Source organism: Cloeon dipterum, chromosome 1, assembly GCF_949628265.1.
Source record: "Cloeon dipterum chromosome 1, ieCloDipt1.1, whole genome shotgun sequence".
NCBI lineage: Eukaryota > Metazoa > Arthropoda > Insecta > Ephemeroptera > Baetidae > Cloeon > Cloeon dipterum.
Window position 1 is genome coordinate 10,479,098 of NC_088786.1, and position 23,633 is coordinate 10,502,730.

General features: G+C 42.0%; 1 protein-coding gene across 8 annotated transcripts in view; it reads right to left on the reverse strand.

The window, feature by feature from the left end:
* Positions 1-23,633, reverse strand: part of LOC135934018 (pseudouridylate synthase RPUSD2-like) — a 179,111-nt gene that overhangs the window by 112,678 nt on the left and 42,800 nt on the right. For 4 of the 8 annotated variants that reach the window (XM_065475511.1, XM_065475510.1, XM_065475509.1 and 1 more), the window contains one exon: positions 3,496-3,552. The exons of the other annotated variants lie outside the window; for them this stretch is intronic. In XM_065475511.1, the coding sequence (XP_065331583.1) occupies positions 3,496-3,552 (57 nt within the window). The remainder of the gene's footprint in view (positions 1-3,495; positions 3,553-23,633) is intronic. 8 annotated transcript variants of the gene reach the window in all.

Consider the following 23,633-nt stretch of genomic DNA (forward strand, 5'->3'; position numbering starts at 1 on the left):
ACGCTGCCGCCGACAGCGGGTGTGCCTCCTGACGAGCAATGAGTATGCAACCTGCATAATACGCCTGCACGGCGGATTGCATGCCAACTTTCTTGCTTCTACGGGAGTAACGCTTCCTTTGGAAAATTATGATCAAGAACTCAACAGCACGGATCAGCTTGGACTGAATGAGGCTTCTAATTTAGTTGCCAGAAGTAGGATGGAGGTCTTTCAAACGTATCAATTGAACCAGTTGCAACATTATTCAGTTCGAGATGCTTGTGAATTGAGAATTATATTTTAACAAATTACATTATGCAAGCAGATCATGCAATCTTGATATTTGCATCTCTCCTACCTTTCATTTTAACTGTACATTTACAACTGCAACATTTATGATGAACGTCTTTTATTTTCACTGGGGCAAAAAGCCACGACACGTGTTCTAGCAAAGAAAATATAGCTCTCGCCAGTCAGTGTTGTCAGAGACAAAAGTTGATGGGTGCTTGGAAGTGATAATAATTGGCGGTGCGAGCAGCCGAAAGATGCACGGATTTGGCACCTGACTGCGAGCTCATTTATCTTGCGCACTGGCGGTGGCTTTAGGGGGCGAGATTTCGGCCCGACAGTTGCCGCAGGCGAGCGTGAACGCGTCAAAATAATATTTCAAGCGGCGGCCCGCAACAAGAGCCGGCGTGAAAAGGACACGGCGTTAATTAATTAAGTAATGCAATGGATTTCAACTTTGAAGTCGCTGATCCGCTTTTCAACGATTGCGTCGCCGATTTCTCTGTGCCCTCTGTTCGACCGAGGAAAAAGGCTTCCCTTTCGGATTTTGTTAAAAAGCATTTGTATCGGTCGTGTTTAGAATTCTTCATGGGGCTAAAATTAAATGGAGCTGATGCTCACTTTGGTTATTTTCGAAACATAAGAAATTGTTGTGAACGTGGAAACGTTCTACAATCCAAACACAATGGATATCAACCAGCGTGAAAAGCAAAGTGAAAAAGAATTTCTTAATGAAATCTCAAAGCCTCATCAGTATCATATTTTCGAGGGATTTAAGGATTAGAATGGCCACGTGGGTGAGCATCTGCTCCTACTTTCATAGCATGATGAATCTTTAGAAAAACTTAAAAAGCAGTTAAAGTCGCCGACTCACTTTTAGAGCGCACACTTTAATCCGGCAAAATTGCGCGTGCGGCGCGCCGTAAATAATGCGTTAAACTCAAAACGAAGGATTTAGGCGGCAGACCCCTTCGCCAATATCCCCCGAGCGGTATCAACGCGTCGACTTTTATTCGTGTATTTTGTTGAGGGCGGATATTTCCCATGCACGCCTGGCGCAACGCATAACGCCCATAAAACAGAATGATAACTACCGTGCGAGAGTGCGAAGGAAAGCGTTCCTGCCACCTTAGAGAGAAATATGAAATGTATCTTTTAACACCAAGAGTTTTAATATTTGAAGGCACAATTGCAACAGCGCAGCTGACTCCTCTTTTCCGGCGTCACTCGATAAAATGGAACGGCGGCCACCAGGCTGCACGCTTCACCACTTCCCATGCAGTTTTGGCGCCAATACTGGATAAGACTAACGGCTGCGACATGTTGTCTTCGTCTACATTTATTTTTATACGTCAAAACACGAACCAGACAATGATGACAAAACTCGCATGATAGCGCAAAAAGAGTATTGAATGCTGCGTCAAGTTGATTGCTGACGCAAACGACTGCTGGGAATAGCTAGGTAACTGAAGAAATTCCGCATCAACAAAACTTTGTTCAACATTTCCTCTCAGCAAATGAGCACCGATGTTTTCAAAAGAATTACTCCTCACCGTGGGCCTGTTCAGGACCCTTTCACAGCCCCCAATAAATTAGTGAAACGATCGTCAGTTTTGTAAAACGGATATATAAGTGCGTGTCCCAGAATAAAATCCACTATGGAGCGCACTTTTCGTGGCATTTGACTCACATTTTTCCGCTCTCTTTAAAGTCGCTCAACAAATCCATAAAAACAATGGGGGAGTTAAATATATTTATAGGACCAGCGAGCAACCCTTGGCTCTATTGTTCCATCTCCGTCTGAGAAAATCATTCCGACGGCTTTTGCTTTTAAATGGGGAGCCGCTCTCGCTTTCTCAGGGGCCGCGTCGTAATGCGGATAGTAGATCACAGTGGTCGTCAGCCAGAGCGAGCAACTGAGCAGGAGGGGGTGTGAAAGATAGTCGTTTCAGATGAATTGGAAAGCCAGTCTCGGTCGCCTAAAATTTGAGCCAAAGTTGATTAAAAGACTGTACACTGAATGAGTTGATCAAGTAAGACAAATAATAGCAATATATGATTAATTCTCATTTGTTTGGTGTTACATTGTATCAATTTTACAATTAAATAAAAATCGCAAAAATGAAAAAGTTAAAAAAATAAAATAAACAATATATTATTCCTCCTCGATGTTACAAATTTGTAAAATGAGGTCAATTTGCTGGTTTGAAACTAGGTTTAAAGTAAAAAATTAACCGTCCCGAGATTATCCTATGAAACTTCCCTCTTAATATGAAAAGCGTAGAAAATAGTTATTGACCGTTGGTGTCTAACATTATATTTCATACTGTTTTAAAGAGAAAGTAAACTATTTGAGAAATATCCATTTCGACAAACATTCTTCACATCCCTGCATGTCTGTGGTACAATCAAGCATAGAAAGGGATAGAAAGTAGTGCAGACAGTGGATCGAGGCAGCAGGCGCGAAGGCCAGCCAAGAAGCTCACGTCGGAGAGTATAGTACATAAAACCTGCTGCCGTTGGCGCGAGAACCTATCAGGTGGGGTTATTTTTAGAACTTTTGTAAACTATCGCTGGCGTCACTATTCGAGTCAACACAAAAAAGAACACATTACATAATCCACCGGTTTTAGAATCGGCGGCGGGCAGTGGGAAATTTATTCGGTGCGGCTTTCGACGTAGACACACGCGGCTGTAGTAGAGTGCGTGCGCGAGATTTTGGCAATAAAGCCGTGGCGTAATCGCGTAAACAGAGTGGTTTAGTGCCAATCATAAATTCCTGCAGCCAACTGGCCCGCTTTTTTGTCAACCGGTGCGTGTACCAATGCCTCTCTCTCTGCCGAGTTCGTGAGAAACGTCCGGATTCCAAATGGGGGAAACGCGCCTTGAATGCTTGTTTCGCTCTAAAATAGACTGCCACTAGATCAATTGAAAAGGCTGGAGTCGATTTTATTGCACGCGCCGACTAGCAAACACGTGGTGCCGCTATATTTCATCCTCGGACCGAATTGGCTAGCCACTTAAATTCCTTCTAGAAATTTGAGAATCTTGCACAAATTTGTTTTTTGAGCAGAACATGTCAAGAGATGACTGACATGAAAAATCGAGAAGACAAGCTGCTCAAAACCAGCAAGAAATGCTTCATCGTATTTAAATTGAAATTAGTTTTGATCGAAAAAGGTCGATGCAGACATGAATACATAACTTATTTTCAACCAAATCTCTTACCGCGGTAACAGGCATGTCTTGGGAATGGCATCGATTGGCGGTGAAAAGTGAGCTCACCTGAAATCAATCAAAAGAAAAATTCTTTGTAAATATGAAGCCGAATAGCCCTCGCAGAAACATTAAATATATTTATCCTCTGCTGAGCACTGCAAAACAAAAATTTAGCTTTAGGTCTCATGGTAGGGCTGAAGTCCGCACAGCTAAATTTGCCAATTATCCACAAGTAGAGCGCGAACTGCTAAAAGTAGAACATTTACAGCGGTATAATCCTTTTTGTGTGTGTGCGTTCTCGCGCAGACAAGCACCTCGAACGTCGTACATAATACACGCCGGCGTTTTTCTATTTCTGAGCTGCGCCGATTTCTCTCGGCAGGCGCTTTGTTAAAAAAATTCTCGAGTCACTCTATGGCAGGTCATTAAAATTGTACACACTGCGTCTTTCGCAAGCTTTTACCAAGTCGCATGTACTTGAGCTGTGCGACACATGGCAAAGTGAAAATAATGCTCGGTGTTCTTTCCTGTTTGGTTTGCGGGTGGATTAAATAGAGTGGAATTGTGTCGCTTAAGTGTGATAAATTCGCGAGACAAACAAAGGGAATTACTCATTTCGCTCGCTGCCACGACGGCTGCGAGAGAGTTTGCAGCGCCTGCTGCCTAAAATTAGAACACAGCTTGCTGGTTAAAAGGCTGTCTCCCTCACAATTAAGCCAATTCCGCACAGTTTTAACGAAACGACGTCTTAATCGTGTCTGTTTCATAATTTTAGAGAGGCTAATTTTGATTAGAAAACAGTTATAATAAAGAAAAAAGTTTTAAAGAAATTCCCAATTTACTAAAAACCTTTAAACATGTATTGCATCCTAGAAAGTTTTTTGTGAACCCTATAGAAAGGGAAACAACTTTGCGAAATTAAAAACTTTTCCTAATTGAAACAACGTCAAAGCAAACTTAATATTCAGCCTAAAATTGCACGCGACGAAAAACTTTCCACTCTCTCGGTGAAAAACTTCTTTTCCCAGTTGAAATCCTGACGCGGAAATTATCAATTTGCCTAAGTGATGAAATTATCTCCCGGGAGCTAGGCGACAAAAACAGCCTTGGTGGAAAAAGTAGCTGGGTTGGAAATGGTGCTCAGGTTTTTTACGCGAGGACAACAAATGATCGTGCTTGGCCAGCGCATCCGCTCCTCTCCAGTGTGATCAATGAGCGAGGAGTTGCAAAGATCAATCAGCATTAGAGCCGAGTTCGCCCTCTGCCTTTGAGGCTTGTTTTTGAAGTGGCCTTTTTCATTATTGTTGGCCACATCAGCTGCTCCAGCCTTAATAAACTACCTCGGCCCGTGAGGCAAAAACGGTCGGCAGAGCATTAATGTCTTTGTAGCCAAAGTGAGCCCGATTGATGATCATACTTTGGCTCCGGCGCTGCTTTCTTTTCTTTTTTGCCAAACAAAATCAACTGTTTGTTCCCCGACTGCTTTTTCGGCAAGATTTTAATTACTCGAGCGAACAAGATATTATTTATATTTTGCCCATTCCGCTTTCTTCCGCCTGATTACATTTCTGAATCGGCGCCGAGTTTAATCAACACTCTCTTTTGATCTCTTTGTTCGCGATTTTCCCCAATTGCTGCGCTGCCAGATTCATAAACAATTTACTACATCATATTTCGCGAGATGAATGGCTGGATGGTTATAAGCGGCGCTCTCAAAAGATCTGTGATGCAAATTACCAGACGAGGCTTGTGTTTCAAATAAACGATGCTGACGCGCTAACGCACAGCGCGGAGGTGAAATACACCGTGATCAATATATAAGTGACGAAATGCTGATCAAAGCAGCTTTTTCTGAAAGGAACCTTCGCTTAGATGATTGAGATGTACACACAAATACTCGTTGGTGGAAGACTGAAAGAAGCGTTTTCTCTTCCCCTCGAGTGGGTAGCACTAATTTTAATTAGATGCCGGAGCACATGTTTGTTGAGGAAATTTCCGTTCGTTTTGTAAATATTTTCGACACTGTTTTCCCTTCTATGTTTAACCATAACATGCAGAAACATTTAACTTTAAAACATCACGTTCCTTCACATTTAAATTTACTACCGAGATATGTTCCAGTTTCATACAAATATCATGATGATTTTTTTAATATTTAGGAGAACATGTTGCATAAGGGTAGATATTCGAGAAACTTTGAATCTTACAAATTCCGTCACGTGACTTAATTTTGACTTTGAAGTGCAAGCAAGCACTAAAATGAGAGTGAAAAATTGCTCGGCTAAAATTTTTAATGGCTGTTAACCATTTTATTTTTTTCTAGAAATGTCTCATTTTTGGTACAACTTGTCAGTTTTAAACATTATTCTTTCCAAGAAGTAAATCTCAACTGTCATGACGTGACTAACTAACTTTGACGCAATTAGCGAGCAAATGTGGTGCGAGGCGGTGTAAATTGCAGACGGCAGAAAAAAATTGGCGTCTAATTTGCCGGTCGGCCGCGCACACGCCGCGAAATATAAATTAATTCGCGTGCACTCCAGCGAAGAGGGGAGCAACGACGGCCTTGCTCGTCGTCGACTGCCGCTGCAAACGTTTATTTATGGACAAATCTGTGGTGTGTGCTGCATACATATGTGTGCGCTAGTCCACTTCAAGGGGACATGCCGGCCCCATTAATACCGCAAGTCGTTATTCGCCGCTCGCGAGCCGGGAGCTCCAACCGAGTAAAGACGGGTTGGTTAGTTAGTTAGTTAAGAATCTCCAGCAGCACTGACGCCGGTCTATTTCCATTTCTTTCCTGACAAAGTCGCGCGCTTATAAAACTTAAATTGCTCCGAGCAACTGTCCGTCTGCACACGCACTCCTCACAATCAATGTCAGCCAGCTCAGAATGCCATTTCCAGCGAGCTAGAACGCGTTTTACGTTGATTGATGCAATTAATTGTGAGAGGGAATCCACTTAATTCTGTTATGAGACACACAAGGAAATTTTGACACCGCATGCAAGTTGAAAGTTAAAACAATCTTTGTTTTATAAGTTTTAACGCAGATCTTCACAAATCAAGAACACAGACACGGTGGGTTGAGTCTAATTTGGCATATCATTTATAAACATTTTAATGGTGTCAGAGGCACAGTATTTCTGCCTTTGACAGCAACTCGGATTCCAATGAAAACGACGCTCAACACAGACGGAGTTTGCACGCTTCTCAATAATCTGCCTACGCGTCCGTGGCGAAATCTGCCGTGGTTTTCCTCCCATCTGGCAGGCTCTGGGTGTCTGCTGCCTATTTTTTCGTTCGCGAGGCACGCAGACGTTGTTCCGAGAATATTTCCATCCCCGATCATCTGCGCTAACCGGCCATTTATTTTTAACCGTATCCCGCGTCACCTTTTTCTCGTCAATCAGCGGCAGTTTGCTTGAATGGTGAGGCCCGCTTGAGTGACATCCGACCAAACACCGGCCGACAGAATCCTTTTATTCTCGCCCCAGCAATATGAGCCGCGAACTCCTATTAATTTTCCCTAGAGTTAATCGGTAAATTTAAAACAACCCTTCCTCCTTCATAAGAAAAATCAGAAATGACAGTTTAAATGATGTGATTGGAACTAAAAAATGATCAAAGGAGAAGAATTATAAAAATAAATTATGAGCACAATTTAGATGACCTCTAAAGCCATTAATCATAATTTTTACAGTAAAATTAATCAAGATTCATACAATAATTATCAAAGTTTCAGACTGTTGGTGCACCATCTAACCTGGTGTTGGCTTTGGTCGTACAAATCGTGTCGGAGGCGGGGACAGAGTGGTTAAGCTGTATGTGTGTATGGCGCAAATGCACCGCGAGTGGTGCAACCGGCAATCGCCATTGTGGCCGCATCAATCGATGCTCGTATCAAATTTTCACGTCGTTAATCACTCATGACAAAGGGCAATTAAAGTGCGGCGGCCGTTAATACATCGTCGCGGCGAGCACAGAAATCGAGAGTCAGGTGTGGCACGTGCACAACGCGCGATGCCGGCCTTTATTTATCTGCTTGCCGGCCACCTTTTGGCACTGCATCAAAAACTCGTCGTCTGCATATAAATTTAGAAATCCATTTTTCGGCCTGACATTGAATTGCTTTCCACGGGCACGGCAACCGAATGTATATTTCCACCTTAAGAAAAAGCAGCCAATAGGAAAAACAAAATTGTCTTCAGTACATTGCGACTGAGATTCATACATTTTGTATTTTACAACAAAGCGATCAAATTCTTTTTGTGGATAAAATTTTTAGGGCATATTCTTCAGCACATCCACCTCGGCAACGAGAAACATCGATTAATGCTCAAATTAAGTTCTAGCAGTATGTCATCTATGTTTAAGGCAAAAGTAAAGCACGTTTGAATAAAAGGTGTGAAATAATCAGATTTCTTTAATCGTATTGCCAAACCTCGGGTCTTAACAATTTATTATGCACATTCATGAGACGCTTAGTGCGACTAGGAAAATGTCTGCTATGAAGTTCGACGCTATCAACTCCATAATATTTATTGCAAAGACTAAGTAAAATTATGTTCTATAAAAAGTCCGTCGCACTTCAAGCTTATAAAAAATTAAGAGGAAATGATTTGCATCAAAATAGGCAAAGGAGAGAGTTGGAATTTCCGCCTGTGAAGGTAGACTTTTGAATTTTTACGAGTGGAGCGAGATGTCGGGCACGATTTTAAATCGCTCAAACGAAAAGTTTTACAGTGGGAATAAATAATCGGTAGCAAGACATGCGATCGGCTTCACAGAAAGGAGTCGGCGTTTTTCTAATAATTTCATAATAAATATTGTGTGCCTTCATTGAAAATAATGTGTATTCATGAGAGCAATAAAACAGTAAGCAATAAATTGTCGAATGAGGCCGCAAGAGCCCGCCGTTTGTGTACCAGCCGAAACAAGATTGGAATCAAGTGAAGCGCCGCGCCGATAAATATTGAAAAGAGCCAAATAAATTTTATTGCTTCCTCATTTATTTTGTCATCGGCTGGGTCAGAAATAAGTTGGAAAAAGACGCCGTCTCAAAAACGAAAGCGATTTATGCAAATTTATGTCGAACGCCCAAATGCATGACAAATCAGCCTGAAAAATGGAAATTTCGCTCAAAACAGAGACTTTTGCTACTGATAATTTTAATTGGTTTCCATTGAATTGCTAAACGAGTTTGCATTATTTAAAGAGAAAACGGCTGAATGGAAAAATTAATGTATAGCCTTTGTGGAACACCGGCTCTATATCAATAACCTGTGCATCAGCAAAAAACCGTTATTATCAGACCAATAATGTTTGCCGGGAAAATTTATTTTGCCGCAATTGGTATTTCAAAGTGCGCCGCATTTTGCATGCAACCAGTACATTTGCAGCAAGATTGCAGCGCATTATATTGCTGGCGCATATTGTTTACACTTTTCATTCAAAAGCGAGAACTAATTGGAAAGCACAATCTTTGCAGATATATTGAAAACGGACTCCATCCCCTTTGTATTTTTCCTTATCTAAATCGTTTTTCAATCTACCTGAAAAATTGCAAGCCTGTGCTAAAAGTGCGAAAAATCATATTTATCAAGGAATAAAGCATGATTTTAATTGAACATATGAATTTATTCCCCTCCAGTAATGCCTAAAAATTAAATGACGAAACAAAGGTCAAATTAAATCAATAATGTTTATTGAATGTTGTGAGAAAACACTTAAAATTACACTATTTTTACATTGCATTTTTATTTTATGGAATGTCTCGTTCTCTGGAGATAAATTTAATAAGGCAGACCAGAAATAAACAAACAACAATGATTTATTCTTCGATCTAAATCACTCAATGCAGTAGAATCACTTTTAGAGCAGTCAACAATAGAAGGGTGTGTTTTCGTCCCAACGGTTCTTTGCTCTTTCTAGACGGAGCGTGTCATGTTTGGGAATAGAATCGTCTTTGCAATCTTTAATGTCATTGCGACGACGTCATCAGATTTCGATATGCCGACCATGCCAAATCACCTCGCTTACGCACGTGGCCTGTGCAGATTCGCACGTCGCACCTTCGCCCCGGCAAAAACAAATGCTTGAAACTCCGCGCGTAGGCCACACCGCCGCGGGGCAAATTGTGATTTACACGGCTATACATTAGCTCTCGCACAGTGTCCATAAATACTGGCTAGCAGACACAACAGGGGCCATTAACTCTCGAGATTATGGATTTTAATTAATACTACTAAATGTGGCACTCGGTCGACGGAGCACAAAGAGCGCCGCTCGCAGGCGATAAACTCACACTTCTTGGCCGTGGTTCATAATGGGCGTTTTTGTCGGTGCGGAGTGAATAGTGGCACTACCTGAACAAAGCATTTATGGGACCTCGCCCATCATATTACAAGACTTTTTGCCCGCTCAAAATAGAATAGTTGCGCGTAATTAAGGATTTCATTAATCTCTCAACAAAGCTTCGGTGGCAAATGATTTTAATTCTCTACAAAAATCTAAACTCAGCAACGGAGGGATAATCTGACTTGTAAAAACAACTAATCATCTCATTATTTCATTCCCACCAGGTGTCTGCCCCTGGATTTGAACCTTAGTGATTTTTTTGCATTTATCGGGTAAGAATAATGCAAAAATTAGCTTATACCATAAGGCAAGATGTATTTTTTACTAGAATATATTAGACCGTGTTGATGGATTTTTATCTGAAGGCGCTCCTTAGTCTTCAATTTCATGCAAATTTTCTGTCATAACACCATCTCCCTCCTACTGAAGCCGATATTTTAGAAAATTTACTGATGATGAACCAATAAAAAAATTTAATTGAAGGATTAAAATTGCAAGTTTTGCAGCGTCGTTGCGTTAGAAAAATATTCGGCTTTTACGCTATGATTTTAATAATTAATAAAAGCGTCCCTTAGAGAGATGTCCATTTGCTCCAGATTTTTATCAACGCCAAACGGCGTTCATATTCCTTTTGCGCTGAAAATGAAACTCAACACAAACAGCTGAAACGCGAGATTCGGGTGCCAAGTCGCGACTGTCGCCTTCGGCAAAAACATCACGTTTCCTTTCGCGGGACGAGCCTTCGACTCGGCTGCTGGAGATTTTCATTACTGGCGCAGTTTCTCTCCAATTTTAATCACGGCCTTCGCCGGCGAGTGACAAAACGTTCAACAGTTGGCACGGACAAAAACGTCGTCGCACATTGCGAGGCCGAGTGAACGCTTCTTTTTACTGTTTAAAATATTCACAAGAGGGAAAAAGAGGCATGCATGACGAACGGGTTGCTGCTGATGACGCGACGGGGCAATCTTTTCCTCATTTCCTCCGGCGTAATTATTTTTCGAGACAAAGAGACCGCGACAGCAGGAAGAAAAGAGGGAAAAGAGTTTGCGCCCGTGCAGGACTTTTCTCCCGCATTTCGCAGCCTTGCGTGTGAATTTCATTGATCAACCGGCCCGTTTCCTCTTTCTTTAATTTGCTCGCAGCACGTGTGCTTTCGGCATAATTAGCCGGTAGACATGCAACCCGCCTGGCGCACGCCCACCCCGACTGCATTAGCATGCACCCTTCGTTAGTTTGCTCCTTTCCCAGTCGCATTTGGTTTCCCGCAAATTTCTTATTAGTGTGTTTCGCTTTCAGCCCAATTTTGCCCCCCACGCAACTCTACAAAGTGTCAATTAAGGCTGGATTTCCATTTTCATTTGCATCACTGTCGCCTGCTACCAATAAACGCATTGCTGTTTAAAATGCATTACCGTGTTTCCAAATTCAAATCAAGCATTCGTTTCCTGGGATTAGACACATGTTTGTTATATTCAAAGAAAGTGACAAATGGAATTTCCAAATGTAAACAGTGTTAAGCAAACACGTGATGCCAATCATGATACAATATTATGTTGACTGTAAATTAATTATATAGCATGCACAGGATCAAAATCGAGATTCTAACATTATATACGACACAATCGAGATTCTAACATTATATACGACACAATCGAGATTCTAACATTATATACGACACAATCGAGATTTCCTCTTGAATATCAAATTTGATGAAATAGAGATTCAAGGATGCCTTTAACTTTGAGAGCTATACATTTAACGGCTGACATTGAATCTACCTTTAATAGAATAATACGCTAGGAAACTGTGTCATCAAAATCCAATCAAATATTAGTAAAATGTGAGATTATTAAAACGGCTGCAAAACGTTTGCTTGAGCAATATTGACATCAGCAGAATAATTAAGATTTATAATCACAAGCGGAGGATTGTGTTGCACTAGTATTTAATTAAACCGTTACCCAGCAGCATATTTCCGTCCATGATTTATTAACTTTCGTCTCACTGGCGTATAAAATAAGCAATAAATAGGCGAGTGCGAGACTGCAGGCGCTGCGCCATGTTTCAATTTTCTTATCTATTTCACTGGTCTGACGTGGAAATGGAAACAGACGGCGCATGCAAATGTCGTAAAAACGCTCGAGTGCCACACTGCATTATTACGATAACCAGGGCGCAGGAATTAAAGTTCGACGCAAAGTGCATTGCGCTTGCTGAGCTCATCAAGGCTCACTTCAATTGCAAAAGGACCTGCTGTAACTTGTACAAACAATTATCACAACTTATTTAACTGCTTTGCAAACTGCAAGGCAACTTGATTCTGAAACTTTTCATCTCTAGCATGTTACTCCCTTGATGACATTCCCTCACGCAAAAGTTTTTCTTTGTCTTCGACTTAGAATAAAATCATGAATTAAATGAGTCTTTCCACGAAAGTAGCTGATAAAAAGTAGCCCAGAAGTGGTCATCTCGAGAGATAACCGAAAATGAAAGGAAACTTTCCCGAATAAATCCCTGAAATCCATTGCTGTGAATGGAAACGGTGCAAACATTTCCATCTCATTTCAAATTTAAATATTTGAGCAAATTCCCCTCCAGTCCATGCTTTTCACGTAGAATAAAGTTGCAAACTTGCACAAGTAAATGCGCAGCGACAGAGTTTACAGCTCATTTACCTTCTTCCAGCAAGTTTTGGCCGCAATCGTCTGTAGGGTAGCGAGCACGACAGCTGTGTCAAATTATTCCGTGAGATATTTTGCGCAGCGGGCGAAATTCTTCCACCTTATCTTGATAAATGAAAACAAAAGTTGGAACCCAAGGTGGATGACGAAAAGCAGAAGATAAAGCTGGGGGTGAAAATGCTGTACAACTTTCTTGCCTTTCCTCTCCAAGCAAGGTCACCAAACCGAGCGAGAGTGTGCATCCTCTCTCGCCACTTTGCTCACGGATTTAAATAATTCATTAGGTTATGCCAGCCAAAAAAAAATGTCGGCATTCCAGGCACAATTACGAGGCGAATCCTCTGCTGGAATTTGCCTCGAGTGAATTTGTCCTGCGCTGCCTGGAGACAATAAGTGAGCGGTCTTGCTTGCACTTTTAACAAAGTTGCTCCAGAAAAAGTTTCTACCAATGAAATTGGGCCAGACGTGTAATCTCTTCCAAGTTGTGCAATAACGCAAGAAAGTTTGCGGATCCAATTATTTTGTACAAGCGTAATTTGACCGTGCGAATGAGAGCGACGAGGGTGTTGATATTGGTTTTCAGCAGGAAACACGCTTTTACACTTCCGCATGCTGTGCATACTATTGCACGCAGCACTAGAGAGGTGCCAGTTTATATTTGGAGTCGATGAGCTTGTTCTCCAAGTGAACGGCTGCTTTGTCCTTCTCCGCCTATTTATATACTTGGGTCACAGGAAATCGAAAAGAGCTAGGAGAAAGGGAAACACATTACAGCGGAATGGAGTCCCTTGACTATCTCGAATTTAGATTTTTGTAACCAGATAGTATTCTAAATGGCGAAACTCTTAGTTTACACTCAGGTGGTTCCCAATTTTCAAGAGAGATCAAATTCTGATAGGTAGGCAATAACAGTCTTTTTAAATCATGGTCAATTCTTCCCTCTTGATCGTCTGGGTGAGCAAAAGTTTTTCATGCAGAAATCTACGCCTTAAAACCCACAAAAACTTTTCTCAACTAATTAAAGTTCATATCCACCACTTCGACTGGATAACGCCATTCTATTGAGGTCTGCAGTCATGATTTATGAACGGAAAGCCAGTAGGGCAATTACATCAAAACAACCGTCTGACAAAAAGAGCGAAAAGTCTGATAACGGGCCTCGACAAATCCCAAAATAATCTCCAGAAGTATATCGCCTCATAGACTGCTCTTGCCGAAACAAAAAGTTTTTTCTCCTCCCCCATTTCTCATTCGATTGCTTTCGGATTATGAGAGGCGAGTGACGCAAACACGTTCGTTTGTTCCGGTTCGGTTCCGATGCGCCGTCTGCTGTTTTAATCCGACCGCCGAAAAAACTTTTCTCTTCCACACCTTGGCAACAGGGCCGGTCTTGGTGTCCCCTGGGCTCGTGATCGTTCCCCCGAGGAGATATCTTGGGATTATGACGCGAACCAAGATGGGAATTTTTCGCATCGCCAAGACGAGAGGCTCGAATTTATATGCATTTTTTATAACCGCAGAAACTTTTACAGCCTCATCACCATTATTATTAGAACTGGCGCTGGTGGAAAAAAGGGAAAGTTTAGTCACTGGGCGGGACACGTTTGAGTCAGGAGCGAAAACTCTGGCTGCTTACTTCTTTCCTGCAACACTTGTGCTCCTCCGCTCCGTTTATTTACACCATTGGCTTGTGTTTCTTGCAAAAATATTTATTCGTCTTTGAAAAGAACTTTAAATAGTCTGAATAGTTAGAGTCAATATGCTTAAATGTGAAGTTTCTCTTTGGTGACGTAGACTTATCACAGTAAAAGAAATTTGTCTAACATCCTTTCCTGAAAACTCATTTATCAATGCCAGTAGATTTCAGTGAAAACGTGTAAATATGTAAGGCTTAAGAGAAGATTTCTGCTATCAGCATTAAACGAGTAGGCGCTGCCATTCATCCACGTCTTCATATTTGCCACGATTACACGTATTATATGTATTCGAAAAGCAACATAGCACCACTTGACCTTTGCAAAAGGTCGGCATTAATCAAAATATGCTGGCCCCGCTTCTCATGCACAAATGGTAAAAAGCAGAGAGCGTGATGAAAGAGAAAAGTTTCGCGAAAGGGCGGCTCGCTGAGCGAGAGCGCGCGCAGAGTTTAACATCTTTTTGATAAAAACTTGTTTGGATTACTCCACTTGATTTATTTCGTGCGATTCCAAGGGTAGAGCGATGGAGTTTCTCCTTCGCAATTTAGTCAACTCTCGAGAGATAATGAGAGCCGCACTCGAGTGTCAGCGCCTCCCAAGTTTGATTGGCGGCTCGGTTTAAAAATTCATCACCTAATTTGCCCGAGATGATGAGGGCAGTCGGAAATATAAACAATTCATCCGAAATTGAATTATCCAATCTGCAGCTGCAATTTACGCTGGCAGAGCCAGCCAGCCAGTCGAGCTGCAAACTCAAGTGGTTCATTACGAAATTCAGCACAAAGTCGTGCACAACTGCGCTCAGCAATTGCTCGAGTATCATATTTTCCAGCTCCTAGTTTTTCCTCGGCGACGGAGTTTCAAGTGGCTACGAGAAGAAACGGCCGGTGCAGGCGGGTAAAATTCGAATGCTACAAAGCTAGCTCGTTTCCATGCATTCGTAGTGAGCGAAAAAAGAAGAATGCTCGTAATTTATTCATGTGAGAGTTAACTGCAAAGACAAACTTACGATTGTACACGACGGCCAAGGCAGCCAGCGACTCGCTGTTGCTCTTCCAGAATGGCAGGCAAATTATTCACGACGTGCTCTCAAATGGGGTGAGCACCACAATACTTCACTGTGCTGCGAGTGTTCGTTTCATACACTAGGGCAATGTAATCCTCCTGCCGCTGCCTGCACGTTGTGTTTTAAAGGAATCCACCGTCACCGTAGCTACTGGGAACTGCTGGATTGAGCAAACAAAGGCAATCCAGCCCCATTGTCCCTTAAATTGTGCTTTTCATTTATTCACTGCTCTCTCTCTCTCTCTCTCTCTCTCTCTCTCTCTCTCTCTCTCTCTCTCTCTCTCTCTCTCTCTCTCTTCTCGCACACGTGTGTGTACGTGTACGCTAGCTGGACAGCCGGCCTGCGTTTAATTTGTTGATACTGCCGCTTCAATAGAAAAGTCCTCTACCGGCTTATCTATATTGCGGGGCGTGCTTTCAATTACGTGGGTTTGCTTTGCTGTGGTAAATCTGGCAAAGATTGGAACAAAAGGAAATCTGTGTACATTAGCCGCTTTTATGGCCGTGCAGAGTGATTTTAGAGCGCACTTCCAATTTTATGTCGATGTAAACAGACACTCAATCGATCCGAAAATTTAGTTCGCATATTTCAATCGCTTTAGACGTTTGGAGCATTTACCATGATGAAAATCTATTGTCCCACATTTTCAGAGAAAACAATTTAGCTGATGCACATCAATTATCCTACATCTCAATTGCCACACATTATGTATCATTTTTGATAAGCGTGCGCCAGAGCAATCCGCCAATTCATCCTTCCCGCTGCAAATCCCATTGTAATCGGACAGCTGCACTATACACAAGCCAATCAAAACGATGCAGGCGAGCGCATTACGCAAGCAGATGATAATCTTCTCGGACAATTTCACCTTTTCCGTCGATTTCCATTGCGTCATAATAATAATATGCTCAAATCGCATCCCGGCTGCACGGCCGTTGAGCCGGAATGGATCCGTTGATTGACATCGTCGCTGCACCGCTGTTACTGCATTATTACTGCTATTAGCGAGCGGGCTGAATATTTGCAAGGATGCTCCTGCCAGCATCGCTGCTGGTTGGCTGAATCACCGACGCCGCCTCTATTTGATTACAAAATTGGATTGCCGGCAATAATGTGGACCACAGCGGCTAATGGAAAAGAAATGTCTCTCATTAATATGTTTGCCTCCTGCTAGGGCAACTGATGAGAGTGCACCAACTAGTCTTCCGGGGGTCAGAATTATGGCTATGAATCACATCGAAGCAGTAAATTGGGTAAACACGTTTAACTACTTGCAGGTAAATACAGCCAGGCATAACAAAGTGGATGTTTACTTAGGAAACGAGTTCGACTCCGGAGGGAGTAGGACATTATTGTGTCCAGAAGGAGTTTGCGGAGTTTATCAACTCGTTTACGCTCCATTGGCAATGTGTAGTTTGTCAGGTTTTTCACATTTTGACATAGCCACTGGCGACTTATCTATATCTTATATTTTAGATATTGCACAAATCAACTCTTAAGTGCAGAATTTGAGATTTTAATTTGCAGCAGAAGAGGTTTTCAGGCTTATTGGTTAAGCACTTTATTTTAATGTTCTTTTCCGCGCCCATTTTTAAATGGTTGAATTTTATGCGTAAATATAAGCCCCTTGCTTATTAAACTGCATTAAATTCCAGCGATATTATATTACAGAAAAATGAACCGGAAAATATTAAATACAAATACAGCCGACGTATAATAAATTCAAACAAGGCGTCATCGGGGACTCATTCAAATTTTACACCCAAGCCATAAGTCGAGCGTGCAAAATTGCCGCCGCGTCCCATCAGGCACGCATGATCGCCAACTAACCTGATGCCTAGTGTGAGTGAACAATAAACCTGGCACATAAACATAGTATTTTGGCATAAATCGCTATCAGCCCGCAGCAGACGTCTACTCGAGCACTCCGCTATTTTATTGTGCAGTTGGGCGACGATATGACGCGCCTCGTAAAATTTCAATTGTCATTATGCGTGAGTACAAACTGCGGCGTTTATCAGCCAGCGCTTTTTCCATCGTGGCGGGCGCCCTCGGAAAATCGTTATCCGAAAAGCGACCACCGCAGGCGAACGAGTACGCGTGGCCTTCGCATGAAATTCATCTTCGGCTCTCGTGCAGGGGAGTATGTGTGTGTGTGCAAATTCTCGGCTACGTGAAACTGCCACTGGGGACCCTTGCTGCTGCGTTTTCACCGCCTTCGTTGGCGAAGCTTTTGCTGCAGGCTGGCACATACCTATACCAGTATACTTGTGTGCCATAATCCACCGCTTCCAATAATCCTGCGGGACTCGGATTGTATGAGTGTATCGCGCGCCATTGCTTAGTGGAATTGCTATTTTCAATCTAGGTCGGTGTAGGATAGGTTCTTTAAGAGGAACCTCGTGCTTCCCGGGAAAGTGGATCATCCAAAGTCAACAGAACTCCTTAAAGGATGTTTAGGAACATATCTAATTAAATTTTTGCTGCTCAATTCCACTCGAAATCACGTGTTTGTGCCCTTGATTTTTGTTCCGAGTTTCATTTTTCAAGCAACTCTTCAAAGGCTAGGCATCATATTCCATTACTCTCAGCAAAAGTGGCATCTTGCGTGTTGTGCGCAGGTTCCCCGAGCAAGGCAAGCATAGCAGTATATGCGGCTGTGTTTCATTCTTAGCAAATAAATCAAATTGATAGAGCTCCTCCGCAGTGCGTTCCATTCGTCACGCCTTTGTTCTCCACTTCCTCGTTTTCTCGGAGCTCTTGTTTGTTCGTTTCCACTCCTAACCAACAATCGGCGTCATTCTTTTTCCGGAAAATATTAATTTGAATGCTGTTTTCAAAGCTTAAATATTCACTTTTCTTACTACGCATCGTCTGCTTTATATTTTATAAAAGTCAATAAAACAAATCGCTTGTTTATGCGCACGATGCGCACAAAAAATGATCCAGAGCTTGTTTCGACGCAATTTTGATATGGTGTGTGGCTTATTAGGCGAATGTGTACGTTCGTCCGGATGGCTTCCATTTCAATCAGAACCCAATTTAGTGGAACTCAATCGGGCGTGCTCGGCCTTTGTTGGCTGCGCACAACGACAAATTGGAAGTCAATGAGGTCAAAATCTGAACAAGCTGTTTCACCCCCGTAGTTATGGGCGCGCACATTGTGTATGTGTCACATGGGCGAAAGAGTTGACAGGCGAAACAACGGAGAGTGGAAATGGAATTACGCGAGGCCGGCGCGTGAAAAATGGCCCGATCGACGCGGAAAGACGACTTCGCCCCAATCGGCGCCATTGAGAAATTAGTCGACGATTTGCAGTGGCACGATTTGTCACTGTTCGCGTTTTCAGATCAAAGCATTCGCGACAGCCGAATAATTTATCAGCGGTGGGACGAAAATTATTTATTCGGCACAAAACAGGTTGCCTACCCGCACAAGGGACGCAAACACAGCTGCTTTTTGTCCACTCGGTTTTCATTTGGTGAAAAGCGGCGCAAAAAAGAACACGCTGCTTTGCAGCTGCTCCCAATGAAAATTCGAGTTGAATATTTGGGTACAAAAGCGGGCGAGCTGTTATTTCATTGTGCGGGTGAGAGCTTCGAAATCGAAATTCAGGATATGCGTGTGTTGTGTACGACGAAAGTGTCGTGCTACATATTTCATTGCTGTCTGCTTTATCAGGCTTGCCAAAGTGCAGCCTCTTTATTCGCCAAAATTTTTACTTAATTGTGCCCTAGCAAAACTATTAGAAATTTTGTTTAGCACCTGATCACAATCAGGAACATTTCATCGACTTTGTAATTGAAATATTGACTCTCGCGTCCTGCAAATTTTGTTTCAACCTTCCCTTTTTCAAATACATTAAAAACCCTAAAAACCAAATATTCAATTGAACCAATCCGGAGAGTCATAAATTATAGTTAAATTGACAAATATAACTTCTCTTTCAAGTCTAATATTAAGCGATAAAAAACCGCAGCTAAAATCTAATAAATTTTAACATGCAGTACGATAGCAGGTTGTTATGTTGTACAGTAAAATGCTACCAAAATCCAATTACCTCCTTTTTACGAGCTCGTTTTATGTCACTTATAATAGAATATGAGAGCAATGCAAGCTGAACCGAATACATTAATTCCAACTGCCGTGGAAGCCAGAAGCGGAACAATTTGTCTTTTTGTGCAGAACCCGAAGCTCTCGTTGCTCTTCAATTGCGAGAATGGATGGAAACCAGCTCACACAACACCAAGCATCACTTTCGCGCACAATTTCCACATTCAGCTCGTGCAGCTCTCACGTGAAATCGCATCCGCCCGAGGTACAATATGTGCTCCACTCCATGTGTGTATCCCATTCGCGATTAGTTAGTATTCATGGCCAAGCACCGGTCCAACCAGCGCAATGATAAATGCACTGTGTGCACTGACAGATCTGCATACGCAGTGGCTTTTACCCATACGCCAGAAAGCGAAATATGCAGTTATTACATAATGTCCGTTCAGCTTAAAATTCGAAGCATGTTAAAGCAAACATTGGAACAAGATCCGCGTGATTTATATTCTGACTCACAAAACGATTAATTTTTGTGTTGCAACTAATTTCATGGCCTCGTCAAGTTAATCAGTTATGGCTGTGAAATTTAGGCGATTTTTTAATACTTTACTTAGCAGACGGTTTTTTTGGGTGAAGAGGGGGCAATTTGGCGTTTCTTAAAAAGCTCCACAAAGCCCAAAATTCGCTTAATTTATAGTTTCATATTTTTTTATCGCAATATTGGTGCCTGATTTTTCATTATCAGTCTTCTTAGCGAAATATTATTTTTTTTTCTTTATCTGAGTTTCTTGTTAGCAAAAATAATGTTTATTGGTATTCCAGCAACATAACTAAGGTTGAAGAAGAAAATGATTTGATGCAGCTTTCAAGAGAGCGCCTCTCCTTCCATGCTCTCTAATGCCATTTTGAGCACGTAGTCTGCTCCTCAGAGAGCTTTTGCGACAACAGACGGACAGGTTGACCAACCGATGAAAGAATAAAGCGGCCAACCGGTTGTTACGGAACATCAACATGTCAAGCTATAAGAAAAGAAGTACAATTCCGAACAACTCGTGGCTCTCGAAGCGTAAAATTAGAAAAGATTCCCACCTTTGCGCAACTTTTCTTCCGATTTTTCCGTCGCAATTTGTGACGTAATACGCCGGCATCCATCCAATCACAGTTGTTACTGATCTAATCAATTGTTAAGGCAGTTCCAGCTACAGGAGCAATAAAGCCAGTGCAGTGGACGTTTTGCACGTTACGTGTGCAAACTGGGTTTTCATGGACTTGTTTACCGATGGCAGCAAATTGCGCAGTGATTTCATCTGCACGTGCTGCAAAAATAAATTATCCTTAAACTGCTTGATAACAGGCGAATGTGTTTTTCGCGGTAAATAGAGCGAAAAATCAAGTTAAATTATGAAGGTTACTTCATTTGCTCTGAAAAATGAGGCGGCACGCTGTGGTGATTTTGAATTATGGCCGAATCCAGAAGTTGTTTTACCATTTGTCACACGCTCCTCGTTTTCCCCTTAAGCTCATTACGTTAGTCTCCAATGTTCAGACTTAGATATTTATCAATTGTCAGTCATATGGCGTAACACCTTTGGCCTGGGAAATTTATCAAATCGTTCCCGCGCGATTGATCACTCGGTTTAAACGACACATATATACATAAAAGTCACTGTGCATTATATCTCCTAGACAGAGCATTGCTTTGTCAATTTCGATGGTATCACAACCCTTTGGTCTGAAAGCAAGGCCAAACTTTTGAAACCTTCAACACAATTTAATCAGGGAGGGAAAAGCGGCGCCGCTCATTTCCTGCAGCCGCAGACCTAAATTTTCTGCCGACAAGGACAGAATTCTAGTGCACTAACAATTTAAATTTAACAACGCGCCGTTTGAACGCAGAGGTAGTGAGGTATGCGGCAGCAATCTAATCTTGCACGGTGGGTGTTAAAACCGACCGACCAGCCATAAGATGTGCAACTCCAGAATTCCCTTAATAATTTAATTAAAATTTCGTTGAATCGCATGTTTAGTTCGCTTCTAGCTGTACCATTCAAGTACACACACACATTCACGCACTCGCCGCGAAGAGACCTTAGCGAGAGATGTGCGGCGTTAAATTCTGCTATTTTTGTGCCAGTTCATTGCTGTACGTTTTAGAGGGACAAATATACAAAAAAATCCTCCGTGTTAGTGGGCATGACTTCAGGTTTTACCAATCTCAAGTGAGTTTCAACTTCTCTCAATCTATAATTTATATGATGATTTTGAAAATAAATTGATGTAAAATGTTGGCCAAATTTGTCTCCATATATAGTCATTGATAAGGGTGTGTGGTACAGAAATTTATTTAAGCAATCAAAATTTTAATCAAACGATGAACTCAAACGAGGAAAATTTAATAATTATCGTTATGTGCTTACTCTGCAAGTAAGCGACTTCCGAAATCGCGCATCTCCCCCGGAGGTTTCATAAATCTCTAAATCTCGACAGGGTGGCGTGTCAGGCTGTGTATTTAATTACGAATTTCCCCAAGCATGCATGCATGCATGCGTACATGGAATAAGCAAGGAAGCACGTAAACGTGGGAGCGAGGGGAAATTCTCTCATTAAAGGCGCGGCTTGCCTCCTTTGCTTTCAATAAGTCAAGCCGCCACCGCCGCCAACACCCGTGTTTCAAAATTAATTTGACCCATCAATTTCAAGGAGACCAAAATTATAATTAATTCCGTCATCAGGCAACATCTTGGACCAACTTAATTAATTTGGTCGCTTCAGGCGTGATTGTTTCTATCTGTCAAGTTTGCTAATTCGCCGGGGTGAACAGATGTCGAGCGCGGCTGTATACGTGAGTGTGCGATTAGGTGCGTTGAATCGCAACAGCCCCCCAATCGTATTAGAACAGTTATTGTTGCCTTCTTGGCTGAGGACCCTGGCTGTCATCTCCGGAACACAAAGCAAATTGCCGCAAGACGTCGCAGAGCAGCGGGTCCGACCCGTAATTAGAGTTTGTGACAAGGCGAATCCAATTATTCAGTTGATTGTGGCGCCTCACGACACGCTTCAGCAGGATATATGCTTTGCTTCCTTGAGCTCTGAATAATCGTTTTATGGAGACGGGCGACGCACACGAATTCGTTGGAACTGGAGTAATTCAATTCAGGTGCTTTTGGGCTGAGTTAAATTCAATTGCAAAGTCTAAAATAAATATATATGTACAGGTTCCAAAATTAATTGCTTCAACGATTCCAACAAGCCACATTAATAATCTAATGTACACAAATAGTACATGCCCTAACTTTGATGGGATAGTGATTGATTTTTATTTACTTGCAACATAATTATTTTACAAGAGAAGAATGCATTTTACAAACAAAAAATATTTGACTGTAAGAACAAGATCGCTTGCTAACCACAGCCCACGTTCGCAATAACGCTTGACTTATTCACAGAATATGCCATTGAAAATGACAGTTCTGTGAATGAGTTCCTATCTCCTACCAAAAACAAAAAAGGTGAAATTATGGCAATTACTGACGGGCAAACTCAGAGAAGCCTGAAATAATTTTCCAGCTCAAAAATTACTATCAAAAGACTGGCTGATATTTCAGAAGTGAGCTCTCAAGTGGGCTGATGAATTTGATCTTTCTTTAATGAAAGCTGATGTGACATAGACTAAAAACATGAGTTTCTTTAATTTAAATCTGTTTTAATTGGATGCTTCATGAGGCTAAAAACGAAATGGCAGTCATGCCCAAGATGAGCAAAGTAATTTCGATTTCACCCTCGGATTTTATAGCGGATGGTGCGAATTTCAGCGGACGTGTGTGTGCATGTCATGCATATATGCATGCCCGCGCGAGAGCCGGCTCGCCGCATTTCTCATCTCAAAGACCGCGCGCGGCTTTTCCCAAAATTAAATTGCCTACGCTATTCCCAGCAGCAGGCGGGCGCGAACTTAATTCTTTTCCACCACGGCTCGGCAATTTCCTTGTGCGAGAGCGTCATAAATGATGACACGACGAGCGAGCAGCATCTCGCGAAACACATGCAAACACACACGTCGAATTTCCCCTTGCATTCCGCGCTAGGACGATATTAAAAAAGTGTCAGCGGAATGAAGAAGAGCAAGAAAACCGAGCGAGCAGCAGTCATGCGAGAACGTTTCTACTTGCGATAAAAAATCAATGGGAGTAGTATAGGAAAGGGGGAGAGTGATATGCCCACTTTCACTGCATGAAGATGTGTTTCAAGATACGATCAAATTGAGCTCTAATGCCGAGGAAGAAAAAA